The following is a 17,531-nucleotide window of genomic DNA, read 5'->3' on the forward strand; positions in this document are numbered from 1 at the left end:
CCTCTCCATAGCATAATAGCTGGGAAGGCAAATAACGTGTTTAAACGCAATTTGATGGTCTAAGATCTTCCCGTAGCATTTCAACTCGGAAGGCACGGCGACGTGTCATGATTGAACATGATTTTTAAACCCTCTTTTCTACCTTTCACAGCGCTCTCAACCACGACCCCAGGAGCAATCGCAACCCACGCAATACATCCACCATCACCACCACCAGACAGGATCCGGAAGTCAGCACCAATCGCCGCAGTCCCACCAATCGAGCAAGTCTCCGATCCTATCCCTGCAGCAGTACCAGACTCGACTTCCTCAACAGCAACAACAGCAAACCTCCTCCCTGTCCGGACTCGGCGGCGATCTACCCCTGGTCTACCAGTCCTACCAACCTCAGATGCATCTGCGCTATCAGAGCAGTTCTTCCGGATCTTCGTCGACCTCCTCGCAGAGTCAACCGCTCAAGACGATCCTGATCAACAACGCGCCCATCCAGTACGAGTACTCCCAGCGCCACCAACCAAGCTCGAGCTCGTCCTCGACCTCCGGGTCAGGTCGCGACCCAAATCTACCGCTGCTGTACAGTGCCCGCAATCAGCTTCAGCAACACCAGCAGCAGCAGTTCGCTCCACCGCCGTCGTCGAAGCTGTACGCGATTGAACAGCCCAAACCGCAACCCTCGGTTCAGTCCAATGGAATTTCGGGCGGAGGTTCGGTGAACCTGCTGGTTACGCCGACCCCGGCGCCGGTCACCAGGAGTCCGATCAAGGTTGGTCATGTTAGGTTCGATTTTTCTAGCACTCTGCATGGCATCGCTGCTCGCTAGTTATTATTTTTAGAGGTTTCATGAAACTCTTAATTTTGACAATTTTGGCAATTTTGACAATTTTGTCAATTTTGACAATTTTGACAATTTTGTCAATTTTGTCAATTTTGTCTATTTTAACAATTTTGACAATTTTGACAATTTTGACAGTTTTGACAATTTTGACAATATTAACAATTTTTTCTATTTTGCCAATTTTGTCAATTTTGACAATTTTGACAATTTTGACAATTTTTGACAATTTTGACAATTTCGACAATTTTGACAATTTTGACAATTTTGACAATTTTGACAATTTCGACAATTTTGACAATTTCGACAATTTTGACAATTTTGACAATTTTGACAATTTTGACAATTTTGACAATTTTGACAATTTTGACAATTTTGACAATTTTGACAATTTTGACAATTTTGACAATTTTGACAATTTTGACAATTTTGACAATTTTGACAATTTTGACAATTTTGACAAATTTGACAATTTTGACAATTTTGACAATTTTGACAATTTTGACAATTTTGACAATTTTGACAATTTTGACAATTTTGACAATTTTGGCAATTTTGACAATTTTGACAATTTTGACAATTTTGACAATTTTGACAATTTCGACAATTTTGACAATTTTGACAATTTCGACAATTTTGACAATTTTGACAATTTTGACAATTTTGACAGTTTTGACAATTTTGACAATTTTGACAATTTTGACAATTTTGACAATTTCGACAATTTTGACAATTTTGACCATTTTGACAATTTTGACAATTTTTGACAATTTTGACAATTTTGACAATTTTGACAATTTCGACAATTTTGACAATTTTGACAGTTTTGACAATTTTGACAATTTTGACAATTTTGACAATTTTGACAATTTTGACAATTTTGACAATTTTGAAAATTTTGACAATTTTGACAATTTTGACAATTTTGACAATTTTGACAATTTTGACAATTTTGACAATTTTGACAATTTTGACAAATTTGTCAATTTTGACAATTTTGACAATTTTGACAATTTTGACAATTTTGACAATTTAGACAATTATGACAATTTTGACAATTTTGACAAATTTGTCAATTTTGACAATTTTGACAATTTTGACAATTTTGACAATTTTGACAATTTAGACAATTATGACAATTTTGACAAAATTTGACAAGTTTGACATTTTTTACATTTTTGACAATTTTGACAATTTTGACAATTTTGACAATTATGACAATTTTGACAATTTTGACAATTTTGACAATTTTGACAATTTTGACAATTTTGTCAATTTTGACAATTTTTACAGCTTTGACAATTTTGACAAATTTTGACAATTATGATGATTTTCACAATTTGGACAATTTTGACATTTCTTTTAAATTTGATAATTTTGACTTTTATAAATTTTGGCAATTTTGACTATTTTGTCAATTTTGTCAATTTTGACAATTTTGTCAATTTTGACAATTTTGACAATTTTTACCATTTTTACCATTTTGACAATTTTGACAATTTTGACAATTTTGACATATTTGTCAATATTGACAGTTTCGACAATTTTGACATTTTTGACAATTTAGACAATTTTGACAATTTAGACAATTTGTCAATTTTGACAATTTTGACAATTTTTACACAATTTTGACAGTTTTGACAATTTTGACAGTTTTGACAGTTCTGACAATTTTGACATTTTTTTTTTCTCTCAGTACCAGCAGGTCTCGCCCTACAAAAAGTACCAGATCAACCCGTTCCTGCCGTCGAACAAGCTTCCCGGATCGTTCACCCCTCTGTACGGATCATCGTCCGGCTCCAGCGGACCCACTCACCACATCCTGGACGAAAGCAGCGAAGAAGAGGTCAACCAACCCCAGCCAACCTACAACAGTCGACCTGCTCCAAAGCCCCAAACAACGTACGTCCTGGTGAAGCCCTCCCCGGAACCAAACCAACTCTACTACCAGGAGAAGCCCGCGGGACTTCGAACTCCTCCGTCGTACAAGGAGAAGCCGGCTTCGTCGCCCTACCTGGACGAGCTGGAGATCTACAAGCCGATCCCGAAGCCGGTCACGATTGCCAAGCCGTCCTACCTGGACGACGATCAGGACGACGACGATCGCGAGTACTACAAGCCGAAGCCGGTCGTCCACAAACCCAACTACGATCACGTGTACAAGCCTGCCGTGAAGCCGGTAGCGGTCCCAATTCCCGTAGCTGTCGAGTACTCAACGCCAAGACCGGTCCCAGTCCACGTGGAGTACTCAACTCCGCGGCCACATCCGTTGATCAAGGATACCTACTACGTTACGACTACGGCGGCTCCGCCGCAGGTCACCTCAACGGTCCGTCCCAAGTACTCCGTCCGGCAGAAGCCTCACCACTACAAGCCAAGCTCCACGAAGGCTCCTCCTCCGCTAAGGCAACACCTCACCGAGAAGCTCCAACCCGCGGACATCCGATCGCCCGGTCCCAACTACTTCGACCACTTCTCCGACTACAAGTCGTACGTCCAGCAGAACTACCAACAGCAGCGACCTCAACCGAACTACATCCCAATGTCCAAACCGACCAAGGTCACCAAGCTGGTCCCGGCCCAACCCGAGGAACCCCAAGTAACCTACCACAAGCCAGCGCGCCCAATCTACCACCACAAACCCTCACCCCGACCCGCGACCCCAACCCAGATCGTCGACACCGCCAGCTCCTCCGGGTCAACCTCCCTCGCCGACCTGCTCAAGAAGCTCCAGGACAGCAACCACCTCCCCAAGACCCTCACCCCGGACAACATCGACAACTCGATCCGCACCCTGGTCAAGATCCTCAACAACCTCAAGGCGTCCCAGCAGGTCCACCAACAACCGTCCCAAACCTACCCGGACCAAGACTACCAGGACTACCAACCGCCCGCAGGGGCACCCCCTCCAAAGTCCAAGAAACCCCCGAAGAAACCTGTCGTCGACGACGACGAGTCCGACTCGGACTCCCCACCCACCGGCAAAGCCCCCCCCGGACCAACCTCCGGCCGTCCCGGCATCGACTACCCGAACCTCGCCGAAATCCCCGAGACGAGCTTCTCGTGCAAGGAGCAACGCTACAAGGGCTTCTTCGGCGATCCGGAGACCAACTGTCAGGTGTGGCACTACTGTGACCTGAACGGGGGCAAGGCCAGCTTTCTGTGTCCCAACGGAACGATCTTCAGCCAGGTGGCGCTCACGTGTGATTGGTGGTTCAACGTGAAGTGTTCGACGACGGCGCAGTTGTATGTGTTGAACGAGCGGCTGTACAAGTACATACTGCCGTTTACGCCCAAGTTTCCCGAGGATTACAGTGGGCCGCTGGTGGATAAGTGAGTAGAAAGGGGGGATTTTGGGGAAAAGATCCATGCGAAATTAACGGTCAATTTGAATGGTTGGAAAATTCACCACAGAAACATTGAACTCACCACAAATGCGTTTGACAGTTGATTGAAACTGAGTGCGCGCACACTACCACAACAATTCGTTGTGGTGCTTGAGTTCACAACTAGATGGCGCTAGTGAGGTTGTTTTTGCAAATGACTTTTTGTCTAGAATTTTTTAAACAATATAAAAAAACTATTTTTCCAGTGTTCATTGAAGTAACATAAAAAACGATTCAGTAAAATATTTAAACCACAAAACAAATAAAATAAATGAAAATATCGAAATTTTAAATAAATCTAAAAAAAAAAAGAAAATACTCAAAGTCAATCTTTACTTGCTATAAAAAGGTTACTAACAGAACCAAGTTCTAAAAGAAGAAATAACACCATTAAACAACTAAAACCATATAAAAATAAAATAATAAATAATGAATAAATTAACAACGGATTCGGTCCAAAGACAAATAAACGTCAAATTAAAAAAAATAAGAATATTGAAATGATAAACAAGATAAAAACAAGTAAAATCAAATAAAGCGAACTAAACATGCAATGAAAAATCCAACAAAACAAAAGAAAAAATCGAAAAAATGAATAAAATAAGACAACACAAGAGAGTAAAACAAACACAAAATTAATGAAGTTCATAAGTCAATTAAATAATACTAAACATTACAATATACATAAAATTGAACCAAGCTAAAAAATCATAATTGAATTCATAAAAAAAATATTGGAAACGGTAAAAAAGGAAGCTTCGATGAACCAAATAAGATAATAAAAGTTAACTAAAAAGCTAAAAATAAACATTATGAACTGCAAAAAATCAAAACAGTACTTAATACAACGAAACAAAAATTTAACAAAACAAAAAACTACATAACAAATTTTTATTTGACATAAACTTAAAAAAAATACAACGAAACACAAGGAAACATAAAAAATAATTGAAATAAGAAAATTTTAGAGAGTGATAAAAAAAACTAAATAAATATTTTAAAACACATAAAACAAGTAAATAAAACAAAACAAAAAAAATCACAAAAGCTACAGAAAATGTTCATTTTTTTTAATTTTTAACTTTTTCCAGGATTTTATATATTTTTTTTAATAATGTTTATTGTTGTGTTTAGCATGCAAAAAAATAATTTTAATAATTTTTGTAACTTTTGTCGTTTTAATTTCCGGATTTTGATTTGTATAAATTTCTCATATAAGATAAGGGTTCCTTTGTTTTCATTCCATTTTTAGTTCCTAAATTTTTGATATGCCTATTTTTTATTTATTATATGTTTAAAATTGTTACTAAGTTCAGTTTTACTGTTTAGCCTACGAAGTTGTTTTCTCATGTTTTATTTTTAATTTATTTTTCAATTCTTTTTTTACCTAATTTTTCTCAATTTATAATTTGTTTCTTTTTTGGATTATTTTTTCCATTTTTTTCTTTTTTGTAATTTTTGTTATATTTTATTTCGTTTTTAACACAAAAACTCCAAACATTGAGAAAAAGGAGTATTTTTTGCAAGTTTCCCCCTTTCTCGACCTTGGGAGTTTAAGTGTGAAAATAATTTTGAACTTGAATAAAATTTAATTTTTCATGTTATGGTAATATTTTAGTTAGATTTGATTTATAATTTTTATTTATTCGACTTATTTTAATTGGTAATCAGATTTTTGGTTGTGTTTCTCTTAATTTATTAATTTACAAATTTACTCATAAGGACAAATATTTAGCGAAAAATAAAGTATAATTGCGTTAGCTTAAAATTTAACTGAAAATATTTTAAAAGAAAAAAACACATAATAAAATGCCAAAAATACACAAAATGACCATAATTTAAAAACAAAAATTTAACAAAAATATAACAAAAAAAATATTTAAACTTTTGTATGATTTTAGGAACATTTGAATCGAAAATTACAGCAAAAATAAAAAGTAAATTTAAAGAAACACAACCAAAAATCGGATAAACAGTTAAAATAAATCAAATAAACTTAAATTATCATCAAAAATATTAACAATTTTTAATCAAGCTCAACATTAACTCCCGAGGACGAGAAAAGGGGAAAATTTGCAAAAATACAATTTTTCTTGAGTTTGGGAGTTTATGTGTTACGCAACAAAAAGTAACAAAATTACAAAATATAACATGATAGCAAAAATTAAAAGAAAAAAAAATATCTGAAAACAAATTACAAAATTCAAAATATATTTTAAAAGGAAAACAGTAAAAAAGAAATTTAAAAAATAAGAATTAAAAACAATACATAAACAAAATAAGTAAAATATGTCGAAAAAAAGCTTTGCAAAATATCAAAACTAAAATTAGTAACAATTTCAAACATATCGAAAAAAGAAAAAACAATCAAAACAAAATAAAAAAAAGAATGGCACAAATTTAGGAACTGAATATGGATTAAAAATAAAAGGACCTGCAAAATCCAGTAAAATATTTTTTTTTACAAAAATATAAAAAATAAAAATAAAGCAAACATTTTATTGAAATTAAAAAAATATATTCGTTAAATATGGTTTTTTTTTAAAAGCTATTAATTTAGAAAATTTAAAACCAAATTAAAAAATTGAGATTTAAAAAGAAGAACACTAAAAAAACCATTACTTTTTCTGTGCAAAAAAAATTAAAACAAACATTACAAATTTTTTTTTTATAAAAATCCGAAATATAAAACCAATTTGATAAACCTAGATTACCTACATTTTATGAAATTAAAATTTAAATGTTTATCTCCAATAGAACTTGAAAGTAGTAAAGTGTTGATTGAATCAAAAACAATTTTAATTTTTACCAATTATCGGATTATCTCGGAAAATTTTAATTTTGATTATGATAAATAATATTTTTAATTTGGTTTTTTTATTATTTCTTAACTTTTGTTTTAATGCATTTTAATCTTGAACCTAAATTTGTATTATGACGAGATTTTCTATGATTTTATTTTATTTGGTACTTTTTTCCATTTTTTTCATTTATTCATAGTAATTTTTTGAATAACGTTCTTTTTTGTTTATTAAAATTTAATTGTCTTTTTTTTTAAATGAAATTTCAAATTTGAACATAAAATTTGAACATAAAATTTTTAGAATAAATTCCTTTATTTGTTGCTTTATAAGATATTTTTGGAAATATTTTAAACTAAACAAAAAAGTACTCTTTATCACGTTAAAGTTTCATAACTTTGTGATTTTGTGTTTAATATTTTGAGTTTGTTAATAAATAAAATGTACTGTTCAACAAAATAGTCGGTTTGAAAAATAACAAAAAAAAAGCTTCAAAAAATGCATAAAGGCATAAAAAATGCAGAAAATTAAAGCAACTTATTCATATTCAAAGAAAAAAGGGATCGCTCAAAAATTACGTTACACATTTATTGAAGAGAAGGATATATGGCATTACGTAATAATTGAACGAACCCTTATTAACCGCAAATTGAAAATGATTTTATAAGTAATTGTTTAGAAAAAAAAATCACAGAGAAATAGACGTGAAATGATTGAACAATTTAATTAAAAACTTGTCAATCACTTTTTACTAGAGCCATCTAGTTGTGAACGCGCGCACCATACAAAAAAAGCGAGAGTATGCGTGAATCGAGGTATGTAGATTTGAAAAGGTAAGCCGGGTTTTCAGCTGTCAAAAAATAGTTAGCGCGAAAACCGGATTTTATAATCGGATTTTTTGTGTACCCGAGTAGACGGGAATAACGTGGGAATAACAGTTTTTGATATTTGAAAATACTACGCCAATAACAATTTATGTTATTTATAACAGGATTTGTTATTCGTCGTTATGATTTTTTTTTGTTATTGGATTGTTATTGTAATAACAGACTAATAACATTTTAAGTTATTTTTCGAACAAATCTTTGTTATTATTTTTTGTTATTTTAACAACTAATCCGATCATCCTAATAACAGTTCGAGTTATTCTTCCATAACAAAAAATGTTATTCCAAAGTTGTTTTGGCTTTCAACCAACATCAGACCAATAACAAATTTTGTTATGATAACATAAACTGTTATTAAACTCTTATGCAAAAAAAATATTTTTCAGTAAGATTCCATAACATTTTCTGTTATTTTAACAGTATTTGTTATTGAAATGGCATGAATTTTGTTATTACCGTCTGCCCGGGTAGGGTGCCAATTTAAACCGAAAAACGCATTAAAAACGTTTATTTTCAAAAAAAATTGTCATTACAATTAAAAAAAAAAAAGATGAAATTTGCCCAGATAATGGTAAATTTTTTACTTTCTTGAAAATCTCCATATTAAATCCGGTTTTCATGCAGACTATTTTTTGACAGTTGGAAAACCCGTCTTACCTTATCAAATCGATATGCCTTGCGTGTGCATACCATTTTTTGCAACTGTCAAACGCACGTAAATGTGCTGTGGTGAAATCCAAACGACCATGTTGAGTTTCAGGCCATTCAAATTGACCGTTAAATTGCTGATTGATGAATTTTTAAAAAGAATAACATCTGTTTGTCTGTGATAACGCCACCACAAATTCCACCCCTCTTCCCCGACAGATACCTCGCCATCAAATTCCAAGAGATGGAGGAAAAGATGCAAAAGCAGCGCGCCAAGGGCAAACCCGTTCCGATGGCCCGCCCGGAAGCGGAAAACGACGACCTGCACGGGAACAAGCTCGAGGACAACGACAACCGGTACAACCAGAACCAACCGCACCCGATCCAGTACGTGACGGAGAACTCCATCGATTCCGGGCCGAGCACCGCTGCGGCCTTGACCGCGACCACCCCGGTTACGCTGGAGGACATAAACGCCGAGTTTGACCGCGGCGGGGCGCCGGAAACGAGCTCGCCGATCGTGGTCACGGCGCCGAGTTCGCCCGGGGTGGAGGAAGAGACGGAATCCGGGGAGGACGCCGCCGAGGGGGAACGGGTGACGGCGGCCAATCCGATGGTGGTGCTGGCGGAATCGGTGCCGTACTATTCCGCCGGAAGTGCAGGTTCCGAAGTGGCCGGAAGTTCCGTGCGGCCGGTGCAAAGCTTGCGGGAGGTTCGGATTGAGGTTAAGAACGATGGGACGAGCGGCCACTTGACGCCGGACCGGGGCTACGACGAGGAGCGGAAGCGGAAGTGATACTTCTTGGATTCTTTGTTTTCTGTGAATAGTTGAACCTTTTGGACGTGATTATTTTTTGCGGAATTTTGCGTACTTTTTAGAGGAGTTTTCGTATTTCTGGAAGATTCTCCCCGTTTGAGAATTTCCAACAGTTGTCCAGAGATTACGCAACTCAATTTCACTAAGTGGAAAAAAAGTAAAATTTTGAGGTTAGAAAGTACGCAAAATGGCAAATTACCCTAGAAAAGCTAAGGTTTAATTTATATCCCCTATAAAAAATCTTCTTTTTGTAAAATATTGCTTCTAACCTTAACAAAAAAAAAATACTCTTCAAAACCTAACCTAAAAACAATCATCGCATCGTCGTAAGTTATTTGTCGTCGCCCCCCTTCATCGTGTCACGCCGCGGAACCACCACCTGTTGAGCCGTGCGAGCCAACGGGAATAGATATCGAACTAGTTACCCACTTCATTTGCTTCATACAAAAAAAAAACTGCGTCAAAATAATTATCAATACAAAACAAAACAATCGAGTTGAATGTTTCTGCGTGAGCGTGATGGACTGGTTGTGTTAGAAAGATTAGAAAAAAAACAGTGATTTCAATAAATTTTTGACGAGCTTCGCGGAGAAAGCTCTTGGAGTGACTGAAAATAGTATACTTGGCTTTAGTTTTGTTAAGAGTAAAGTTTAAATTATAGATGGCGAAAGTGAAGCGACAAACGAAACCCTGTGGAAGCCATATTAGGTTCGTTTTAGCGATGAGAGAAAAAATAAACAAATAAACAAAAAAAAAAACACGTTGCGAAAGAGTTGCGCGAGAACTGAGCGGTTTTTGGAGTACTTTTTCAAAAATATTAAATGTCATTGGACAAAAGAATCAAACTTTGAGATAAAAAAAGGATAACAAAACTGTTTGAGAAGTACTCCAGAAATCAAAAGTGAGAAACGAAGACAAGTATAATAGGAACAAAAATACCATTTGTAAGTTGTACATGAATACCAATAAAATATTTAAAAACTGAAATATGTTTTCAATATCTGTACACCGTAAAACGATCACAAATTTCCAATCAAAGAAGTAAGATTCAATCATCCGATAAAAAAAAATAATAGATTTTATTCCATCAGGGTGGCCACTCAAATTTTATTTTCAAATGCCAGACTTTTTGGCGACTTTTCCTAAACCTCAAATAATGGTGAAAAAGCAAAAAATAACTGCAGGTCAAAATTTGAAAATAAATTGACCGAAAAATGAAACTAATGACGATTAAATGAAAATACTTCAAACAAAGCACTCTTAATTTTGATTCACAGAAAATACATAAAGAATCAGTCTTTGAAAAAGAGTTAAAAGCAGTGCACAAAATTTGAAAGTTAATTTTAAAAATAAACATAAATGTTTTGTTCCTCAGTTTCAACTGAAAAAATGTTTCTGATAATTCAAATATATTTGTTTATTATCAAATTTGCTTTTTATGTTGTAGGTTTGTTCCCAGCGGATTGTTCCCCGGAACCAGCAGGAAAATCTCCTGGTCGATTTTGGAACCCGACCCACTAAAAAACTGGGTCGCTAGTTTAAATGATGTTTATAGCGGGGATCTATCCCTGTATTCATGAAATTATTCAAGATTTAGAAATACTTTTGCTTGGGATTCCTCACTTTTCCCGACTTTTTGACAAATAATCACAAATTTCATTCATTGTCCCGATTTTTTTGCTGTAAATTTTGGAAAATTCCCGACTTTTTCCCGATTTACTTAAGCTACCCTTGATTCTACTTTGATGTTTTTTTTTACTTTTGATGTTTTTGGCCAGATAGAGCAATTTCAAATCGACTACATGCAGGGACGAACGAAAGACTGATTTTGCCTTAAAAATATCCGTTTTTCCTTATGATTTTATGAAGTTTTTTTTTAACTTAAGTTTTTTTTTTTTATCAGAAGTCGCAAGGTTTATTTTAAAACAAACATGGCCACCAAATGGCCGATTTGGAGTGATGCCTTCTAGAGCCTTAAGTGACACTGAACGAAAATCTTTTCTCAATTTCTTTGTTTTCTGGATCTTGTTTAATGATATTTTTTCCACACATTCGATTTATGAAGCTAAAGAGTATTTTCTTATTCGTTTATAATTTATCTATTTTACATTTCATTGAATTCCAATTAAAAACATAATTTAACATTCATGTCTAGCCAACATGAATGATTTTTAAAGCCCAATAATAATATATTCTAAAGTTTTCATTTCCCTCTCCAAAAGCGTAATTAAAAAAATCAAAAATCAAAAATATAATCTGAAACAAAGTCTTGAAAATTGAAAAAGAAAATCTTTGAGATTTCCAATATTTACGGGGATTAAATAAAATAAATTGTAAAAATTACACGAAACTCAGAAAAATCCAAAATTTTCTGCAAAGGCCTATTATTATTGCAGGGAATGCAAATATAATTAAATTATGTCGGTATTTTATGAAAAGTCTCAAATGGAACTTTCAGTTTTTTTTTCTAATAGCTTACTTCAATTATTGCTGCCTCTAACCACGGTTCCTGCATTCAATAGAAAGTTAGCTGTTTTTAGTGAATGTTACTTTTACTAGAATGTTTTCTAATATTTGTTTATGAAAAATATTCATTCATTTTAATGAATCTGGGCAATATCTAAAATCATACTGAATACACTTGTTAGGTCAATTTAAAAAAAGTTTTGCTTGGAAAAATTCACAAAAAATACCAAAATTCACAGAAATTTTAATTTTAGTTGGTAGAAGAATAACTGTAATTTTTCTACTATTTAGATCACACTTTTTAATTGAAAACTAATATTATTTACATAAACATGATTTTTGAGTACAATATTTGCTGAATTTTGTTATTTTTCAGTATTGGTTTAAGAAATGGTCTTATTTCACGAAATCGTGAAAATTCACTAACCCTAGTAAAAACCATTTTCATGTTAAAATGATCAGCAAGTTATCATGAAATACATCCAATAAAATTTATTTGTTTTACAAAATAAAAATAGTTAGCAGAGTAATATTAATATTGAAAAAAAAAAAAACATTTTGTTTCCGACAAACAAGCTTTGGTAAACCTTCAACAAATGGAAAAAAATGCAAATTGATTATTTTCAGTTTCAAAATGTTAAAATTGAAGGATTTTGAGATTTTTTTAAAAGAAAAGGTACATATTAAATGCTTATTAATCGCTTAGCTTAATTATTTTTTTACCTATTACTTGCCATAGCTCATTTTTATTTTTAACAAGAGAATCTTTCGTAGTTGTTCCTGTTCCTCTTCTCATTTTTTCAAATGCTGTCTACTAAAAATTACTGCTGGAGATTGCAATAGTTGATGGGACCTTTCAAAATTTGTATTATTTTTTTTCAGGTGAAAACTTTCATTATTTAATTTCATTAAAAAAATCGCGACAACAACAATAATGTTCTCCAAATTAATGGGGTATACTTTAAAGATAGAAAAAAAATGCTAAAAAGTGATTCGGAATTAACTAATCCTAGATGAAGACCAAAAAGTACGGACTGAATATTCATAAAAGGCTTTTTGTTCTGTAACAAGGCATCAAATTGTGTAATTTTGACAAGAATGAAATTAAAGAGATCGAATTTTATGTTAAGCGTAAGACAAAATTTTGAAGTTGACCAGTATTTGACCTTGATTTTATTTTTTTTTAAACTTTTTAAGAAGTTTAGGAAGTTATTTATTCAAATAAATGAACCATGTAGGAAAAAAATCAATTAATGGAAATTAGTTTTGTGTAGATATTTTTTTTAAATAATTAAAAAAAAAAAGTCCAAAAAGACACAAAAAACACAGAAAAGTAAAATAAATTTTTCATTATTTGAAAACAACAACCATCTTTTTTGGGGTACCCAACTCGACACCTAATCACCCTCTTCATCGACTGTTTCGTCGATCAACGTTCCGTTTGCGCCCGACAGATATGCAACAATCGCACAGCACAAACCACCCAAATTAATCCCGCAAAAATCCGTTCCTACCTTTTGTCCCTGCTCGTTCATCGCGACCGCCTTGTGCAGATCCTGCAGCATCTTCTCCAGCCGCGGTTGCGCCTCCTTGTTGATGTCCTGCAGCGCGGCACAAAAGTGCAACGCGTGGCTCTCGTTCCGGCAGGCGCTGCAAACGCGCACCTCGCAGCTCGTACAAAACAGCCCCGTCACGAGCTTGTGCTCGTCGCACACGCTGACGTCCTCGCGGAGCCACCGTTTGGCCGCGAGTGGCCGCAACTTGTGCCGGGCCAGGGCCTTCCCCACGCGGTGGATCTTCTCGAAGCAGTCCCGGCAGAGCGGGGTGTCGCAGCCCTCGCAGTAGTGGCGCGTTCGGGACGAGTTGCACTCGTAGCACTCGCGGTCCTCGTCCGGTTCGTCAAGGGGGAGCACCGCCGCGGACTGGCGCCGCGGCTCCTCGCCGGGGGCCGTTCCGAAGGAGGAGCCCGAGCTGGAACCCGGGCCGGACTTGATGCGGGACTGCTCGTGCTGCCACTGGTAGACCAGCCCCATCATGTGCAGCGACTGCTGCAGCTGCTCCCGAACCGGCCGCACCGGATCCAGCAGCGTCCGGATGTTGCACACCCGGCACGGAATCCCCGTGGTCTTGAGGTTGCCCGGCGGCGCGTTGGCCACGTTGACCGCCCGCAGCTGCTCCTGGATGCACTTTTCGCACAGCAAGTGGTCGCACCGCAGGATGAAGGCCCGCCGCGACGGAACGCCGGACCGGGGCACGTACGCCGACGAGAACATCTGGTGGCACCGCGGACAGCGGGGCGCCGGCCGCCACGTCAGCGTCTGGTCCGACCGGAGCAGATTCGCGACGTTTTCGAACGGCATGGCTCGCGACGATGGTTTTTGTTTACGTTTTTCGGTTCCGGATTGGGGAGCGCGCGCGCGGCGACGATTGTCGAGGAATGTACGGTTATAAACTTCAAAACACTCACACACTAACGGAAGTCGGCTTCCGGCGTCAACAATTAATCGGAATGCCCCGGAATTCAAGGTTAGGGAAAGGGAAAACACTTTTCGGATCACCAAAAACTTCGACCGGAGAAAATCTCGACTCGCGAAGGGTGAAGAACGCGTTGTTTTGTTTTGATTGCGCGGAAGGTTGCCGGTAAACTGAAAGAGAGAGTGACAAGGTGGCGAGAGGAAGAGAGGAAAATCGACAAAGAGTGACAACAGTGCACGCTCGTGGAAGATGGAACCAGTTTTGGGTTCAAAATACCCAATTGAAGATAAAATTAACATTAGGTTTAATTAAAAATAAATTTGATGAAACAATTGGGTTGAAATTTCACCATCGAATAAACTTTAAAATTAACGAAAAACTTGTTTTTCATCGAAAATTTATGGGTTAATTTAAATTTATGGTACTTTACAGAGTGTGTAGCTTCCCTTCATCACATCAGAGACAAACAAACATTAAACTTTAAAAATTATAAAATAATGCTGAACTCAATAATAAACATTTTTCCACTGACGAACTGACGTGCCACCAGGAACAAATTTCTCAATCATTTCTGACCGCATTCTTCTTCTCTTTTTCCTACTTTTCTCTTCTTGAGTGAATGTCAAAATGCGAGTTTGACATTTGGCCACCGCAGCTGCTCCCGTGCTGCGAAAAATGCAGGAACAACAAGTGAAAAGAGCTGATATGATTAAGATTAATTATGTTGCAGAAATTCTATAATCATCATAAACACTGACAAATCATAAAAGGCAACACAATAATTAACCATATCTATCATTTACCATTGGAATATTTGTGAAATAAATACATTTTTCCAAGATTTTGCAAAAATAAAATATTTTAAGAATGGCTTTCGCCCCTTTTTCACATGTTGCTTCAGAGAGCTTCTCAGCAGCAGCTGCTGCGCATCTGTCAAACGGTGTGTTTGACAATCGCTGATCGCTGAGGGTGAGTGAGAAGGAAGATGGGAATGTGCGGTCAAATTTGAACTCTTGGTGGCACGTCAGTTCGTCAGTGATTTTTCTATGACAGATTATTCAAAATTGAGGTAATTTAGTAGAGCGTGTAGCAGTGATAAACAGATACTTAACTTCTACATCAACGTGTTTTACTATAAATTTAAATACATAATTTATTAAATCTCTTTCTCAGCACAGTTTTGTTGAAAATGACAGATGCTACGTTCACTACGTTCACAGCACGAATCATGGGTTGAGTAAAAATTTGGAACCGTTCAAGCCTGTATGTCTGTGCGCATTTTGGTTTTCCTCGTCCCTAACGGGAGTTGTTCGTCGATTCTTATGTTAAAATAACTGTTTTTGTTTGCGCCTCGTGAGCTGCTGTTTGTCGATTTTGATGGAACGGTGAATGCGCGCCAATTTTGTAGGAACATGCGGTCGTTAAATATCACGTTTTTATTAGTTTGCATTTGGGACTTTGTTTGTTGTCAAGACCACCAGCGCTTGATTATTAGCATTTTTCTCTATTTAAATTTTCATTGTTAAAAAATACAAAAAAAAACGAATGAAGGATTTTTTTGATCGATTTGGTGTCTTCGGCAAAGTTGTAGCTTTGGATAGGGACTACACTGGACATTCAATATTACATCATTTTTTGCCACCAATATTTCGATTTTTTGAAAAAATAGTATTGATTCAAGGAGAGAGAAAGTAATGGCGACGGTGCGGACGCTGTTTTTTATCGTCGCGAATTTTTCGGCCGGTTTCGGGTGTTTTTGAAATGTTGTGGATCAGAAAAGTGCATCTTGTTGTCGAAGAAGTGGCGGGATATCCGCATATAGTGATTTTTTAGCATTTTTGGGCATAATAAGTGTTGTTTCATCGATTTTAATTTTGTACTACACAACAAAATTAGAAATCCGGCCATTTTCGGTGGTTTTCTCTCTCAGTGAGCACAGAAGAGAGGAGAGCGGTGTATAAGTGTTTGTGCTTTTTTGGTTCGCCGATGACCAACATGGCTCGTGTTATTGTGTGCGTGCTCACGGAGTTCCTTTTACGAGGCAAATCGTAGCAGGCTGCTGAAGAGCTTTTGATCGTGGATTTGGCGGACTATGTACAGAGGAAGGGAAGTAGTGTGTATTTGGTGTGGTGGTGCGGGTGCGTGAGGGTGGAAAGTTGAGAGCGGTTCAGACGGAAGTGGGCCGATTGGTATTGGCAGAAGTGAGACGGAGCTGCCTTCTCACCCGTGTGCAGCATTAAGTTAACGCTTTGGGTGCTGCGCCAGCTGCAACAATCCGTCGTGGAAGAGGACGCGGGATTGCATTGATGTACTCCAGGATCGACGCTCGAGATCAAAGTTTCTTCCGGGTCTTTGCGTCTTGGGTCCGGGTCGACGGACCTGCGGATGACGTTTGAGACAGCTGCATGCAGACGCGGGTGAGCAAGTTCCAATAAGAACATTATTTTGAAATGTGTGAATGATTATGCGTGTGTGGGTGAGAGGTTAAAATTGAGCCGAAACAACTTGTCTAGATTAGAGAGCCTGGAGCTTATTAGAGAACGGACATCTCAAACCAAAAGTACCAATCGAAGCACGACAACTGTCAAACGGAGGTACCAATCGAGCATAAGACAAAGGATTTTGCTCGATTGGTACCTCCTTTTGACAGTTCTCGTGCTTCGATTGGTGCTTTTGGTTTGAGATGTCCGTTCTCTAATAAGCTCCAGGCTCTCTAGTCTAGATAACTTTTAATTAGGGGAGCGGTGCCATGTTTTGGGTGAAGTCAAGTTGTGGGTGTTGAGAAAGATTTTTCTATTGTTTCGGCTTAATTGAGAATGTTTGTGCGAGTGTATCTGTTTATATTTATTAATGTTATTGCTTTGTTACAAAAGGATTTCAGCTTACAGATACATAAAAATTCGACAGTGGACTTTGGGAGCGGTTCGTTGCGCATACAAATTATTCAAACATTACCGTCGCAAGGTTGGTTTCAGTTTGTCGCGTTTCGCTGGTCGGGAAATCTGTTTCATCATTATTGCTCTCAAATGAAAAATTGAATACGAATTGCAACGCGTTTACGTCGGATCGGTTTTGTTTCATCTCGCGATTTAATTTCTCTCATAATTGCAATATAGCTCATTAAATCCGAAAAACAAACAAAGAATACAAAATCACTCTTTAATACTATGTTGGCTTTATCTTTCCACAGCCGGCTGTCTAAGATTGAGCCATCTATTG

At 36.6% G+C, this 17,531-nt stretch overlaps 1 protein-coding gene across 1 annotated transcript in view; it reads right to left on the reverse strand.

Moving 5' to 3' along the window:
- Positions 1-14,485, reverse strand: part of LOC120415614 (uncharacterized) — a 349,245-nt gene extending 334,760 nt beyond the window's left edge. Inside the window, exon 1 of the mRNA XM_039577209.2 lies at positions 13,352-14,485. Coding sequence (XP_039433143.1) covers positions 13,352-14,197 — 846 coding nt within the window. The 5' untranslated portion in view covers positions 14,198-14,485. The remainder of the gene's footprint in view (positions 1-13,351) is intronic.
- Between the last annotated feature and the right edge of the window lie 3,046 nt (positions 14,486-17,531).

Source organism: Culex pipiens, chromosome 1 (assembly GCF_016801865.2).
Source record: "Culex pipiens pallens isolate TS chromosome 1, TS_CPP_V2, whole genome shotgun sequence".
Classification (NCBI taxonomy): Eukaryota; Metazoa; Arthropoda; class Insecta; order Diptera; family Culicidae; genus Culex; species Culex pipiens.